The 15,016-nt window shown below is 39.0% G+C and overlaps 1 protein-coding gene and 1 long non-coding RNA gene across 4 annotated transcripts in view; one reads left to right on the top strand and one right to left on the bottom strand.

Moving 5' to 3' along the window:
- The window catches only part of TTC23L (tetratricopeptide repeat domain 23 like), a 130,802-nt gene that overhangs the window by 30,162 nt on the left and 85,624 nt on the right, over positions 1 to 15,016 (top strand). Inside the window, exons 1-2 of one of the 3 annotated variants that reach the window (XR_007476452.1) lie at positions 8,070 to 8,768; positions 11,076 to 11,309. The exons of 1 other annotated variant lie outside the window; for it this stretch is intronic. Coding sequence is in view for 1 of the 2 variants with exons in the window: in XM_049708024.1 (XP_049563981.1) it covers positions 11,076 to 11,203 (128 nt within the window). In the remaining variant the exon portion in view is untranslated. Of the gene's footprint in view, positions 1 to 8,069; positions 8,769 to 11,075; positions 11,310 to 15,016 lie in introns of those variants that run through there. One more of the 3 variants, XM_049708024.1, reaches the window with a different exon arrangement.
- LOC125964003 (uncharacterized) overlaps positions 1 to 15,016 on the bottom strand; it is a 223,063-nt gene that overhangs the window by 176,390 nt on the left and 31,657 nt on the right. The window lies entirely within an intron of this gene.

The raw sequence follows: 15,016 nt of genomic DNA, 5'->3' as shown, positions 1-15,016 counted from the left end.
ACGTCCGGAGCCTGTGCTCTGCAACAGGAGAGGCCACAACAGTGAGAGGCCCGCGTACCGCAAAAAAAAAAAAAAAAAAAACCAGTAAGATCAACTGATTTCCATTTCCTTTATTCCCTTAGAGTCTCAGCAAAACTCACCTGCATAAAGAGTAGAAATCCTACATGCTATGAATGTGACCTGAGGTGTCTCAGTTAGTGAGGAGATCCAGTGATAAAAGAGAAAAACATTGGCTCCTCTCCTCACCTTCCTCCACTCTCAACCTCCTGGACTCTTCCTCTGGCTTATAAGAGAGAATGTTTGTAGCAGCTAGAATTTTCTTGATTTCTATTCAAAAGTGAGGTACTGGGGATTCTAGAGGAAAGCCAAGTCATGAACTCATCCAACAGTAGTCCTTCCTTAGGCAGAGTCATCCTTTTCAAAGTGGGTAGCTTTGGGAGAGACGCAAAGGAACTGGTAAGGGAGGACACTGTCCCATGCTCACCTGGCTTGATCCACTTAATGGACACTAATGTATTCAGTGGTTTATCAGGAGGAGTTTGGGATTTGTAAAGAATGTAACTTAAATATTTTTTAAATGTTGATTTTCTCTGCTTATAAAAGTAATCCATTTTGGTGGACATTATTTTCCAGTCATATATGAGAAAAAGAGAGAGAGAGGAAAAGTGTGTGTGTGTGTGTGTGTGTGTGTGTGTGTGTGTGTGTGTGTGTATGTGTGTGGGGGGGGGAGGGAAGGAGGGAGGATATTATAGGGAAAGTTTTGTGTCCTACTTTTTTCCACTCTTGTATTTCCCCATGTTATTAAATAAACTTTTGTTTTTTAGTTTTCAGAAGTTATTTGGACATTTTGAATATTGTTTACTTTAGCATGAATGTTAATTGAAGCTTCTTATTCTGTGTTTTCTTGCTAATCATCTTGCTCATTTAAAAAATGTCCCTGTGTATACTCACAGTATTTGTGCTCCATCTATATATTTGATTTTTAAAAAATTGGTGGGAATGTAAATTGATACAACCACTATGGAGAACAGTATGGAGGTTCCTTAAAAAACTAAAAATAGAACTACCATATGACCCAGCAATCCCACTAGTGGGCATACGCCCTGAGAAAAGCATAATTCAAAAAGAGTCATGTACGACAATGTTCATTGCAGGTCTATTTACAATAGCCAGGGCATGGAACCAACTTACATGTCCACAGACAGATGAATGGATAAAGAAGATGTGGCACATATATGCAGTGGAATATTAGCCATAAAAAGAAATGAAATTGAGTTATTTGTAGTGAGGTGGATGGACCTAGAATCTGTCATACAAAGTGAAGTAAGTCAAAGAGAAAAACAAATACCATATGCTAACACATATATATGGAATCTAAAAAAATTCCATGAATGAATTTTTGGATTCATTCTGATGAACCTAGTGTCAGGGCAGGAATAAAGATGTAGACATAGAGAGTGCACTGAAGGACATGGCGGGGAGGGGGAAGCTGGAGCAAAGTGAGAATAGCATCGACACATATACACTACCAAATGTAAAACAGTTAGCTAGTGGGAAGCAGCAGCATAGCACAGGGAGATCAGCTCGGTGCTTTGCTATACCTAGAGAGGTGGGATGGGGAGTGTGGGAGGGAGGCCCAGCGGGGAGGGGATGTGGGGTTGTATGTGTGCATGTGGCTGATTCACTTTGTTGTGTGACAGAGACTTACACAGTATTGTGAAGCAATTACACTCCAACAAAGATCTATTACAAAAAATACAAAAAAAATTAGTTATGGTTATTAAGAAATTTAATCTATTTGTGAATATGTAAAATTTGTTTTTTATGAGAAAAAGTTTATGATTATAGAGATAGGAGATTCCAAGGCCACCTTATTCTTTTCTTGGATACTAATTTTTAACTTTAAGGAAAATCTGGATTGTCACCTCCTAGCATCCACTGAATTCCAGATGGATTAATATTTTTTACATCAAAACTAAAAAATATATAAATTAGCCAGAAGAAAGTACAGTACTGGAATGAAGTTGTACTGAAGTTAAAAATTGGAGGAAAGAACTCTCTGAGCACAAAAGATATACCAGAAAAGAAGAGATTGATAGGTTTAATTATAAAAAGACCTAAGACTTGTGCCTGTCATGAAATACCATAAATAAAATAAAAAACAAACTCAACCAAGATGAACAGATAACCCAAATAGACCCTAATTATTAAAAAAAAAAAAAAAAAAAAAGGATTTGTAGTTAACTTTCTGAGAAGGAAATCTCCAAGCCCAGATGATTTCACTGGGTAATTCTACTTAACATTTAAAGAAGAAATAACACCCATCCTACATAATCTTTTCATAAAATTGAGGAAGAGGGATTACTTCCCAACTCATCTTATGAGGCCAGCATCACCCTGATAACAAAATCAGGCAAAGACACTGGAAGAAAAGACAAAACCAAAACAAAAAAACCAACTATAGACCAATACCTTTCATGCACATAGATGTAAAAAATCCTCAACAAAATATATAGCAATATATAAAAAAAGAATAATACACCATGATCAAGTGAGGTTTTTTCCTTGAGAATGTCAGGCTGGTTCAGTATTCAAACCTGAATCTTGCCAATTGATGCAGAAAAAGCATGTGACGGAATTTAACATCCTTTCATGATGGAAGGGGAACTTCCTCAATCTGACAAAAGGCCTGTACAAAAAACCTACAGCTAACATCATGTTTAACGGTAAGAGTGAATGCGTTCCTTAAGAACAAGGGGAAGATGTTCACTCGCTACTCTTACTCAACATAGTACTGGAAGTCTTAGCCAGTGTAATAGGCAAGAAAAAGACATACAGCTTAGAAGAAGTAAAATGGTCTCTATTTGTAGATAACTTGACTGGCCAAGGAATCTAGAATTCCGGGGAATCTACAAATCTCCTAGATCTAGTAAGTGAGTTTAAGCTTCGCAAGGTCATAGGGTACAAGATCAACACACAAAAACCAGTCATATTTCTATATTAGCAAGGTACAACTGGAAACCAAAATTTTTAAAGATATCATTTACAATAGTCCCCTCCTCCCAAGTGAAACACTTAGGTATAAATCTAACAAAATATATACAGGATCTATGTCCTGAAAACTACAAAATCCTGACCAAAGAGGTCAGAGATGACCTAAATAAATGGAGACACGCTGTGTTCTTGGATTGGAAGACTCAATATAGTAAAGAGGTCAGTTCTTCCCAAATCAGTCAATGGATTTAATGCAATTATGATCAAAATCCCAGCAGCAATTTTTGTAAATATAGACAAGCCAACTCTAAAATTTATATGGAAAAGCAAAGAAACCAAGAAGCTAAAGCAATTTTTAAAAATAATACAGTTGGAGAGAATCACACCACTTGATTTTAAGACTTCCTCTAAAGCAACAATTAGCAAGAGTGGTATTGGTGAAGAGATAGACATAAGTCAGAATCACTGGAACACAAGGAGAGTCTAGAAATAGACTTAATTAATTAATGGCCAATTAATTTTTGACAAAGGTGCAAAAGCAATTCAATGTGTAAATGATAGTCTTTTCAGCAGATAGTATTGGAACAATTGGTATCCACCCGCCAAAAAACCCCCCAAAACACTCTCATATTGTACATAAACATTAACTCAAAATGAATCATTGTCCTAAATGTAAGAGCTAAAATTTACATTTACTTTACAATAATCAAGAAATAATATATAACAGCAAAGATGCCAATTTTCTTCTATCAAATTGTCAACATTTTAAAAAGGGTAACATTTGTGATTGATGAGAACAATTTGATTACAAACTCCCTGAAGGGCAGTTTGGCAGGATGTCACACATCTTACAGCTATATATATTTTAAAACTGTAATGAGATCAAGCTTTCACCCATCCTATGTAAAAATTTTAAAAATTTGAAAATATCTAGCTTTTGCCAGACAGTGGGTAAACAGGTCTGCTCATTCATAGCTGGTGGGAGTGATAGTGTAAACTGATATGAAATTGGGGGACCAATTTGATACATCTAGTAAAATTGAAAAGGAAACATGTATAAGGATGTTCACTGTGGCAGTATTTGTAATTGTGAAAAATTAGAAACAAACTTATCAATAAATGAAAGGAAAATTTGGTATATTAACTAGATAGAATTTTGTAATGTTTAAAAGGGCTAGATTTGGGGAGTTCCTGCTGGCCTAGTGGGTAGGATTCCGGGCTTTACTGCCATGGCCCGGGTTCAATCCCTGGTCGGGGAACTGAGATCTTGCAAGCCACGCAGCGTGGCTAAAATAAAATAAAATAAAAGGACCAGACTTTTTAAATAAAGAGAAGGTTAATTTTAAAAAACAGCATTAAGGAAAAAATAACTTGCATTTTTAGGACACAGAAAATACTACTGTTTATATTTACATATATGTAAACATGAAAAATGAACTGCAGAGTAAGTAGAACTGCATCAAAGTGTACATCAAAATGTAAACAGAGGCAGAGACTTCTGGCTGTGGCTTTGTAAAGAGGTCTGTATACGCTCTCAGCATACACAGCAAACGTACACACACAGACACAAACTAAATAAAATGATCAAAAACACCCATTTCAGGGCACTGGAAATAGATAAGCAACAAACAGATTGCAAATCATTCTCAAAAACCTGTTAGAGCTTTAGATAAAGAGAGAGTCTTTCTGGCATCTTGCGTGGGGCTACTCCTATCCATCCACTGCCCCAGCTTAGTCCTTGAGAATAGCAATTTTATCAGCATGGAACTAGCCAAGAGCACCAGCAGCTTTGCTGGCAGAGGAGGCTGCTGACTCAGTTTAGAGCAAGGGGCAAAAACCTACAGATTTATCAGATAATAGTGGCCAACTTAGTAGGAAATGAATTGGGGATCGCCTGATATTTGTTAGCCTGAATTTGCTGTAGTGGTTGGTGTCAGTCTCAGGCCAGTCATAAATTTTAACCAGAGGAACCTTGAAATGAGAGAGCCATAGAAAGGCTAGATGAGCTTTCCAGCATCCCTGGCCAACTGGGAAACCACATACACATGCAGGGGACATTGGAGAGTCCAGCAGAAAGTAACAAGCAAAGGAGACTTGAAATGTGGCAGAGCTTTAAATGTACCCCCCAGTCTACATACAGGTCACTCAACAGAGGATGAAAGACATAGAGTCTGGAGGCATTTGAGCACAACCTCTTCCCAAGTCAGTGGGTCAACACGAAGCTATGCAGACACAGGGGTCACCCCAGGAATCCAGACTAAACATTAAAATAAGTGTTAAAACCTGAGCAAAGACTTTCAGTTTCTGGTCCAGTATGTAGGCGCTTGGAAATGGTGTCTCCATCCTAACAGCAAGAAAAAAGCTGAACAGACTGAAAAATCAGTAACTCTTCTTAGATCTGTCAGAGAAGTGAGGTCACAGGGCAGACTGATGCCCCTGAAATTGGAGACACGGGTGAATACAGGTAATCACAATTCACCAGAACAGATACCCATCTTCACAGGAACCAGTACTGGGGTAGGAAAACCTGAACTGTAGTTGATGAATTTATGGAAGCTCAGTGTGCACAAGTCTGAGAGTTAAAATTTCTAAGGGTACTCAGTCACAGGGGAGCCCCTACACTTTAGTGTTTTACCTCCAGGAACTTGACCAGGTTCTCAAAGTGAATACTGGAGAAAAATCCCCCCTTGCTTGCAGCAGGGAGAGGGGGAAAGTCACCATTTAAAAATATACCAGAACATTCTGCCTAACAAGGCCTATCCTCAGGAGAAACTCTTTTATACCAGACCCTAACGGGTTTTTTTCAGAGCCTAACCAGCCTGAGAAAATGGAAATATCCAGCTCCAGCCTCCTCCATCCTGTCCCACCTGAGGAAGAGGGCGACTGAAGAGCACCTGTGTTCACAGTGCAGAGGTGTAGGCCCACCAAAAGACTGAGACCTCGTCATAGGATTATACAACATTGCCCTTCCCCCAGCACCGTACTACCACATTACTAAAGACCTATTTAGAGCAGTTCCTTTTACCCAATACATCATGCCCAGCTACCGAGAAAAAACTACAGGGCATACTAAAAGGCAAAGACCACAATTTGAAGAGACAGGGCAGGCAAGCATCAGAGCCATACTCAGATATGGCAGGGATGCTGGAATTATCAGACTGGGAATTTAAAACAACTATGTGTTATCCAAGGGCAGGAGATGGATTTCCCAGCTCAAGAAAACAGAGAGAGAACTCACCCTTCCTCTGCCTTTTTTGGGGTGGTTGTTGTTCTGTCTAGGCCCTCAATGGATTGGGTGATGTCAGCGCATATTGGTGAGGGTGGATCTTCTTTACTCAGTCTACTGATTCAGATGCTAATGTCTCCGGGAGACACCCTCACAGACACACTCAGAAATAATGTTTTACCAGCTGTTTGGGCATCTGTTAGCCCAGTCAAGTTGACACAAAAGTAACCATCACAAATACACTCCTTGTCAACTTGATACCTGTATGCATCTCCTTAAACATAATCTCCAAATAAAGACAATAACAAGGTCATAATTCCACCTGACATGATACAACTATCCTGGGTACAATTGAAAACGCACGAATCCCTTCCCCAGAAGAGGAGGTAAAGACCTTCAAGGATGTTTACTCATCTTCTGGTATCCATAACCTGAAAGCTATGCTGTAAAATTAATGGTCCTTAAATGCTGATATAAAGTTAATACATCTTATGTAACATGATGAAATAAAATAGCAAAGAAAGCAAAGATATTTGTTTAATACACACACACACACACAAACATATTTATAAAATAAGGAGGAAATGCTCATTACAATTATAGTCCTCATTTCTGTAACTGGTTATGTGGTCTTAGCTGGTATTTATAACTACCCTTTTCTGCTACCCATTCTATTTTCCTCTTGTTTTATTAGCACCTCAGCTGGTAATGGTTCTTTACCTGGTGGGGTGGTCCAAACCTTCATTCCTGAACTAATCGGGCCTGGATTGGGATGTTGTAGTTTTCCATTGACCTTAATCACAGGACATAGTAATACTAAGAGAAGCCCTAAGGGATCTCCTGTATTCCAGACATACTCTTCTTTACCTCCATTGTGGAATACTACTCCAGTTCTTCTTAGTGGTCAGGATCAGTCACCCCAGTCAGCACAGTAACTCCTTTCCTTGTCTGTTGACTCAAAAGGCATGAGGAACCCCAAATGGCCAGGTGGCAGTCTTAACTTACAGTTCAATGGAATCATTGTTGTATCTCCTGGTGGAAGCACTCCTCCCTCTAGAACTAAGACCTCTAGGCCAGCAGAGCATAAAGGTATGGGAACAGGAAGAAAAATTTTGCTAGTGGGTCACTAGGGGTTATAGTGGCACTACTCATAGTTCTACCCCTTGATCCCTAGACCTGTGAATCCTGGCTACTGGAGAAACAGTACCATATACTGGATGCTGATTCAGAGAGTATACAGCATTCTGGAGAAGCTTGACCCAGCCTTGCAAAGTATTGCCACCTAGCTGACACTGTAACTGAGTCTTCAAAAGGCATTCCACTGTTCCATGAAGACAGCTACTTTAGGATGGTGGGTAACCATCCTAAAGTGGTGAATTCCATGAGCCTGGGCCCACTGCCACACTTTGCTGTGAAGTGAGCTCCTTGGTCTGAAGCAGTATTGTGTGGAATGCCATGCTGGTGAATAAGGTATCCTATAAGTCCACAGATGGTGGTTTTGGCAGAAGCGTTGCATGCAGGAAATACAAATCTGCATCCAGCGTAGATACCTGCAGGGGCAGGACAAAACACTGCCCCTTCCATGATGGAAGTAGTCCAATGTAACCAACCTGCTACTAGGTAGATAGCTGATCACCTGGGGAATGCTGCCATACTGGGAGCTCAGTGTTGGTCTCTGTGCTGGCAGATTGGACACTCAACAGTGGCCATAACCAGGCTGGCCTTGGTGAGTGGGAGTCCAAGTTGTTGAGCCCACTCCTGGTACCAAAATCTGTGTTAGAGTTCTCCAGAAAAACATAACCAACAGTATATATATAGAGAGATATAAAAGAGGAGCTTTGGGCTTCCCTGGTGGCACAGTGGTTGAGAGTCCGCCTGCCGATGCAGGGGACACGGGTTCGTGCCCCGGTCCGGGAAGATCCCACGTGCCGCGGAGCGGCTGGGCCCGTGAGCCATGGCCACTGGGCCTGTGTGTCTGGAGCCTGTGCTCCGCAACGGGAGAGGCCACAACAGTGAGAGGCCCACGTACCGCAAAAAAAAAAAAAAAAAAAGAGAAGAGCTTTATTATAGAAATTGGCTCATATGTGGTTATGGAGAATGAGAAGTACCACAATCTGCCGTCTGCAAGCCGAAGCACCAGGAATGCTGGTGGTGTAATTTAGTCTGAGTCTGAAGGCCTGAGAACCAGGGGAGCTGATGGTGTAAATCTCAGTCTGAGGCCAAAGGCCTGAGAACTGGGGGACGTGGGGGCCACTGACGTAAGTCTTGGCGCCCAAAGGCCCAAAGGGCAGGAGTAGATGGATTTCTCAGCTCAAGAAAAGAAAGAGACAAATCGCTTTTCCTTTGCCCTTTTTTGATTCTATTCAGACCCTTAATGGATTGGATAATTCCTGCCTATGTTAGTAAGGGTAGATCTTCTTTACTCAGTATACTAATTTAAATGCTAATATCTTCCAGAAATATCTTCACAGACACACCAGAAATTATTCTTTACCAGCCTATCTGGGATCCCTTAGCGCAGTCAGGTTGACACACAAAATTAACCATTGTAAGTACATATTTGGGGGCAGGGTTATATTGGAAATCTCTCTATTTTTCGCTCAATTTTGCTGTGAATGTAAAACTGCTCTAAAAAGTCTATTAATCAAAACAAAACAAAACAAAACAAAACACCCAGAAACAAACGCACACAAAAATAACACCAGAGCAAAGACATTAGCCTCCAAGCTCCATGGGGGAGACAGATTCTGTAGTTTAAAAACAAAACAAAACAAAATCCCATAAAGATGTATCAGAATCTGTGACTGCTCCTATATATTATCTAAAATGTACAGTTGTCAGCAAAAAAGGGACAATACAAGGAGGCAGGAACCTGTGACTCAGAAAAATTGACTCTAGGGAATTCCCTGGTGGCGGTCCAGTGGTTAGGACCCGTGCTTTCACTGCTGAGGGCCTGGGTTCAATCCCTGGTCAGGGGACTAATATCCTGCAAGCCTAGCAGCACAGCCAAAAAAACTAAAGAAATAAAAATAAAGAAAAGAAAAGAAAAAGAAAAAGAGGTTGACTGTAAGTGGGCTGGATGTTGGATTTAGCAAAATCTTCAAAGCAGCTATCATAAATATGTTCAAAGAATTAAAGGAAACTGTTCAAAGAATTAAAAGAAAATATTATGAAAATCACTTAGTAAATAGGAAATCTCAATAGAGAAATATAAACTACTTTTAAAAATCAGCTAAAATGGAAATTCTAGAATTTTAAAATATAGTAACTGAATGAAAAATGTATTAATGATCACATCAGATTTGAGATGGCAGAAAAGATAGAGATAGCTCAAAAGTAGGTCACTAGAGATGATCCAATCCAAAGAACAGAGATAGGAGATATTGAAGAGAAACGAACAGAGCATAAGAGGTCTGTGGGACAATAGCAGATGTACCAACACTCACGTAATGAGAGCTGCAATAGGAGAGGAGAAAGAATGAGGCAGAGAAGCATCTAAAGAAATAATGGCCCCAGAGTTCCCAAATTTGATAAAAATGTTATCCACAGATTCAGAAGTCTCAGTGCCAAGTAAGGTAAGCACAAAGAAAACCATAATTAGACACAAAGTCAAATTGCTGAATGACAAAGAGAAAATCTTAAAAGCAGCAGTGGAAAAACAACTCTGTACAGGGGAACAACAATAGGATTAATGGTTGATTTTTCATCAGATAAATGAAGGCTAGAAGGCAGTGGAATAATATGTTCAAAATACTGCAATAGAATTCAACCAAGAATTGTACATCCAGCAGAACTATCCTTCAAAGATGAAGGTGAGATAAAGATATTTCCTGATTAACAGAAACAGGATTTGTTGGTAGCAGTCTTGCCCTGAAAGAAATACTAAAGGAAGCCATTAGGCTGAAAGAAAATGACAGCAGATGGTAACTCAAATCCACAGAAAGGAATGGAATTGGAACTAATAAGTATGCGGATAAACATAGTAGACTGTATACACATACACAAATATTCACCAACTTGTGAATGTATAAATAAAATGTGATATATCCATATGATAGAAAACTACTCATCAATAAAAAGGAGTAAAACTAATTCATGCAGCAACATGGATGAACCTCAAAAACAGTATGCTACATGAAAGAATCCAGCCTGAAAAGACTATACATTGTGTGATCACATCATGTATCATGATTATGTAACTATATAAATTTACTAAAACCTTATCAGACTGTATAATTACAATGGGTGAATGTGTGGTATACAAATTATACCTTAATACAGTGGTTAAAAAAAATGTTAGTGCCTGTTCCTGAGTGATGTGTATGGAGATAATGTTCATTTTCTTTTTGCTTCTCTGCATTTTCTAGATTGATTACATAAACATCTATTATGTTTGGAATAAAAGACAACATGAGAAGTAAATTTTTAAAAAATAAAAGCTGTATATTTAAAGTTCTTTGAAAATCAAAACTCACCCTCTCTCTCCACACACACATACACTGAACAGAAACCCCAGTAATCGCCATCAGATTTTAATTTAGCTAAAAACATAGTCTTGCGTTGCACTTGGGAGTTTAATATGATGGTTACTTTAGGTCTCAGGATAAGACAGTTCAGACATAAGCTTTCTTTTCCTATAGAAAATCCACGCATTTCATCAAGAGAATAAAATCAGAACATCATCTGATATGCCATCAAGTTATATCTCAGACTTTTTGAGGCTTTTATGAGTGCTGGAAAGAGGACAGGCATGGGCTTTAAGCATGCAGTTGTCTAATTAATTTAGCTGAAGCTGAAATTAGACACTTGTAAAGGCTAGCCTATTGCCTTAAATAATTGTTTCCCTTTTTTGCAGATGCTGTTGAGATATATTTTATAAAAAGCATCACTGCATATCAAACAACATCGGGCCCAGAGGATTATGAAACACTGACGACCATTGAAGAATTTTGCAAATGGCTTGTTCAAAATGGGGAAAAACAGGTAAATGTTATCAACTAATAAATGTAATTGCTAGGTTGTTTATTAGATTGGGACAGCCTTTTTCATCTCATAATTCAGAAACTGGAGCTCAGAGAAGGCTCAGGAAAAGCCAGCAATAAAAATAGGGCTGGTGCAGCTTGCAATATTAGTAAAGAAAAAGAAGTATTTTTCTTGTATCTTGAAACATGAGGTCCTTCAAATCCTGGACACATATAATCTCTGGTCCTGTAAATTTAATATTTTAAGTCAAAATTGGCTTTTATCTTGGATATAGCTGATAGTTTCTTTTTATTTTTACATCTTTATTGGAGTATAATTGCTTTACAATGGTGTGTTAGTTTCTGCTTTATAACAAAGTGAATCAGTTATACATATACATATGTTCCCATATCTCTTCCCTCTTGCGTCTCCCTCCCTCCCACCCTCCCTATCCCACCCCTCCAGGCGGTCACAAAGCACCAAGCAGATTTTCCTGTGCTATGCAGCTGCTTCCCACTAGCTAGCTATTTTACGTTTGGTAGTGTATATATGTCCATGCCTCTCTCTCGCTTTGTCACAGCTTACCCTTCCCCCTCCCTATATCCTCAAGTCCATTCTCTAGTAGGTCTGTGTCTTTATTCCTGTCTTACCCCTAGGTTCTTCATGACATTTTTTTTTCTTAAATTCCATATATATGTGTTAGCATACGGTATTTGTCTTTCTCTTTCTGACTTACTTCACTCTGTATGACAGACTCTAGGTCTATCCACCTCATTACAAATAGCTTCAATTTCATTTCTTTTTATGGCTGAGTAATATTCCATTGTATATATGTGCCACATCTTCTTTATCCATTCATCTGATGATGGACACTTAGGTTGTTTCCATCTCGGGGCTATTGTAAATAGAGCTGCAATGAACATTTTGGTACATGACTCTTTTTGAATTATGGTTTTCTCTGGGTATATGCCCAGTAGTGGGATTGCTGGGTCATATGTTAGTTCTATTTGTAGTTTTTTAAGGAACCTCCATACTGTTCTCCATAGTGGCTGTACCAATTCACTTTTCTCTTGATACATTATTTCCTTCTCAGTTTCCGGTCTTGAATTCTTTATTAATCAAACTTTTGTTTTCACATTAAAAAAACAGTTAGAGAAAATGCTTTTGATTGCTGACCTTTTACTTAGAATTCCCATGAGTCTAAACTGTTACTCAAAAACTTTATGTACTGAGTTCAGCATGAAGGCAGTGAAGACCTTTATTCGTCATGAGATCCCATGTGACTTTGACCTGACCAAGCCAACTTTATTCTTCCTCAGGCATGTGAGAAACAGGTGTGGATCTGACATGGTTTTGTTGGCCATGTGAAAACCAGCTTAAGAGTAAGTTTCTAGACACTTAATAAGTAAGAATTTTTTTTCAAGGAATGAAGAAAAAGCTTTTTTTATTCCACATTTGAACTTTTTTTTTTTTTTTGCGGTACGCGGGCCTCTCACTGTTGTGGCCTCTCCCGTTGCGGAGCACAGGCTCCGGGCGCACAGGCTCAGCGGCCATGGCTCACGGGCCCAGCCGCTCCGCGGTATGTGGGATCTTCCCGGACCAGGGCACGAACCCGTGTCCCCTGCGTCGGCAGGCGGACTCTCAACCACTGCACCACCAGGGAAGCCCGACATTTGAACATTTTTGTAAATGATGACATTTTCTTTAGTTCTATTTTAATTGCCACTTGTAGAGGCAAAAAACCTTGTGGTGGTTTGTGACTTTTTTTTTTTTTTTTTTTACAGTGGCTGCAATATTTTCTGTTGGTTCCAAAGATTAATGTAAAGCCACAGATTGACCTAATATTTTAATTTAGTTTCCAAGAAAGTACTTGGCCAGAATCTCATAGCTTATCCTTGTTATGTTCTGGTACAGTGAACATCTTGACTCTGTGATAAGACACCAGTACCAATGCCTGACAGCTGTCTGCTTCTAACCGAGTGTACCAAGCTCCTAGACAGAGATGCAGAAGTGTCTTGAGTGCCAGGTGGCTCTGAATCTAAACCACAAGCAGGACTGTGGACAGGTCACCTTTACTACTAAGAAACACGCTCCATGAGGACAAGGGTTTTGTCTGTTTTGTTCACTGCAATGTCCCTAGTGCCTGAAACAGTAACTGGCACATAGTAGGTGCTCAATAACTATTGAGTTACTTTGCTGAATTTTATAACACATTTCCTGTGGGATAATTCCATTTTAAAAGGAGCTTTTTCTCCCAACCTCAAGCCTGAGATGAGATTCTCAGCCTGTTCTAGAGGACCATAACAGAAACTCAGATGATTTGGGAATTGTGTTCCCATGAAATATAACATTTTTTTTTCAAACAGAGATTTAATCTGCCACTGATAAAAAATAAACAGGATCCATTGGCCAGAACTGCCATCTTCCAGTAATTCCTTAAAACGGTGAACACAAAGGGAAAGAGGAGAGGCATCCACTATATGTTCTCTAGGCCTTTTAGAAAACATGGAGTTATTTCTTTGGCCACATCCTTGGGGATCTACAGGAAAGGTGATCTTGTATACAGTAAGGGAATGGGCATTGTTCAAAAAGGAATGCCCAGAAATGTTACCATGGCAAAATTGGAAAGGTCTACAGTGTTACCCAGCTTGCCGTTGGCATTGTTATAAACAAACAAGTTAAGGGTAATCCTCTTGCCAAGAGGATTAATGTACATATTGAGCATATTAAGCACTCTAAGGGCCGAGATAAATTCCTGAAATGCATGAAAGATCAGAAAAAGAAGGAAGCCAAAGAGAAAGTTACACGGGTTCAACTGAAGAGCCAGCCTGCTCTACCCAGAGAAGCACACTTTGTGAGCACCAGGAGCCTGAGCTACTGGAATCAACCCCAATGAATAGCTAGACTAAATAAGAGCAACAGAGAGAAGACTCAAATAAATAAAATCAGAAATGAAAGAAGAAACATTACAACTGATGCCACAGAAATTAAAAGGATTGTAAGAGACTACTATGAACCATTACATTCCAACAACTTGGATAACCTAGAAGAAATGGGTAAATTCCTAGAAACCTACAACCTGCTAAGACTGAACCATGAAGAAATAGAAAATCTGAATAGAACTTTAACTAGTAAGGAGATCAAATGTGCCAACAAGAAAAGCCCAAGATCAAATGGCTTCACTGGTGAATTCTATGAAACATTTAAAGAAAAATTAACTCCAATCCTCCTCAAACTCTTCCCAAAAAATTGAAGAGGAAGGAATGCTTCCAAACTCATTTCATGAGGCCAGCATTACCTCGATACCAAAGCTAGGAAAAGACTACAAGAAAAGAAAACTACAGAACAATATCCTTGATGAATATAGATGCAAACACTTCAACAAAATACTAGCAAACTGAATTCACCAGCATATTATAATGACCACACACCATGACCAAGTGGAATTTATCCCTAGGATGCAAGAATGGTTCAACACATGAAATACAATCAATGTGATACACTACATTATCAGAATGAAGGATAAAAATCACATGATCATTGCAAGAATACAGAAAAAATATTTGACAGAATTCAACATCTTTTTATGATAAAAGCATTCAACAAACTAGGAATAACAAAGGTCATATATGAAAAGCTCACAGGTAACATCATACTCAGTGATGAAAAATTGAAAGCATTTTTTTCTAAGATCAATAACAGGACAAGAATGCCTACTCTTGCCCACTTCTATTCAATACAGTCCTGGAAGTACTAGCCAGAGTAATTAGGCCAGCAAAAGAAATAAAAGTCATCCAAATTGGAAAGAAAAAAGTGAATTATTTCTATTTGCAG

The sequence above is a fragment of the Orcinus orca genome, chromosome 3 (genome assembly GCF_937001465.1).
Source record: "Orcinus orca chromosome 3, mOrcOrc1.1, whole genome shotgun sequence".
Classification (NCBI taxonomy): Eukaryota; Metazoa; Chordata; class Mammalia; order Artiodactyla; family Delphinidae; genus Orcinus; species Orcinus orca.
The sequence above is the reverse complement of the archived record's forward strand: the minus strand, read 5'-3'. Positions and strand labels throughout refer to the sequence as shown.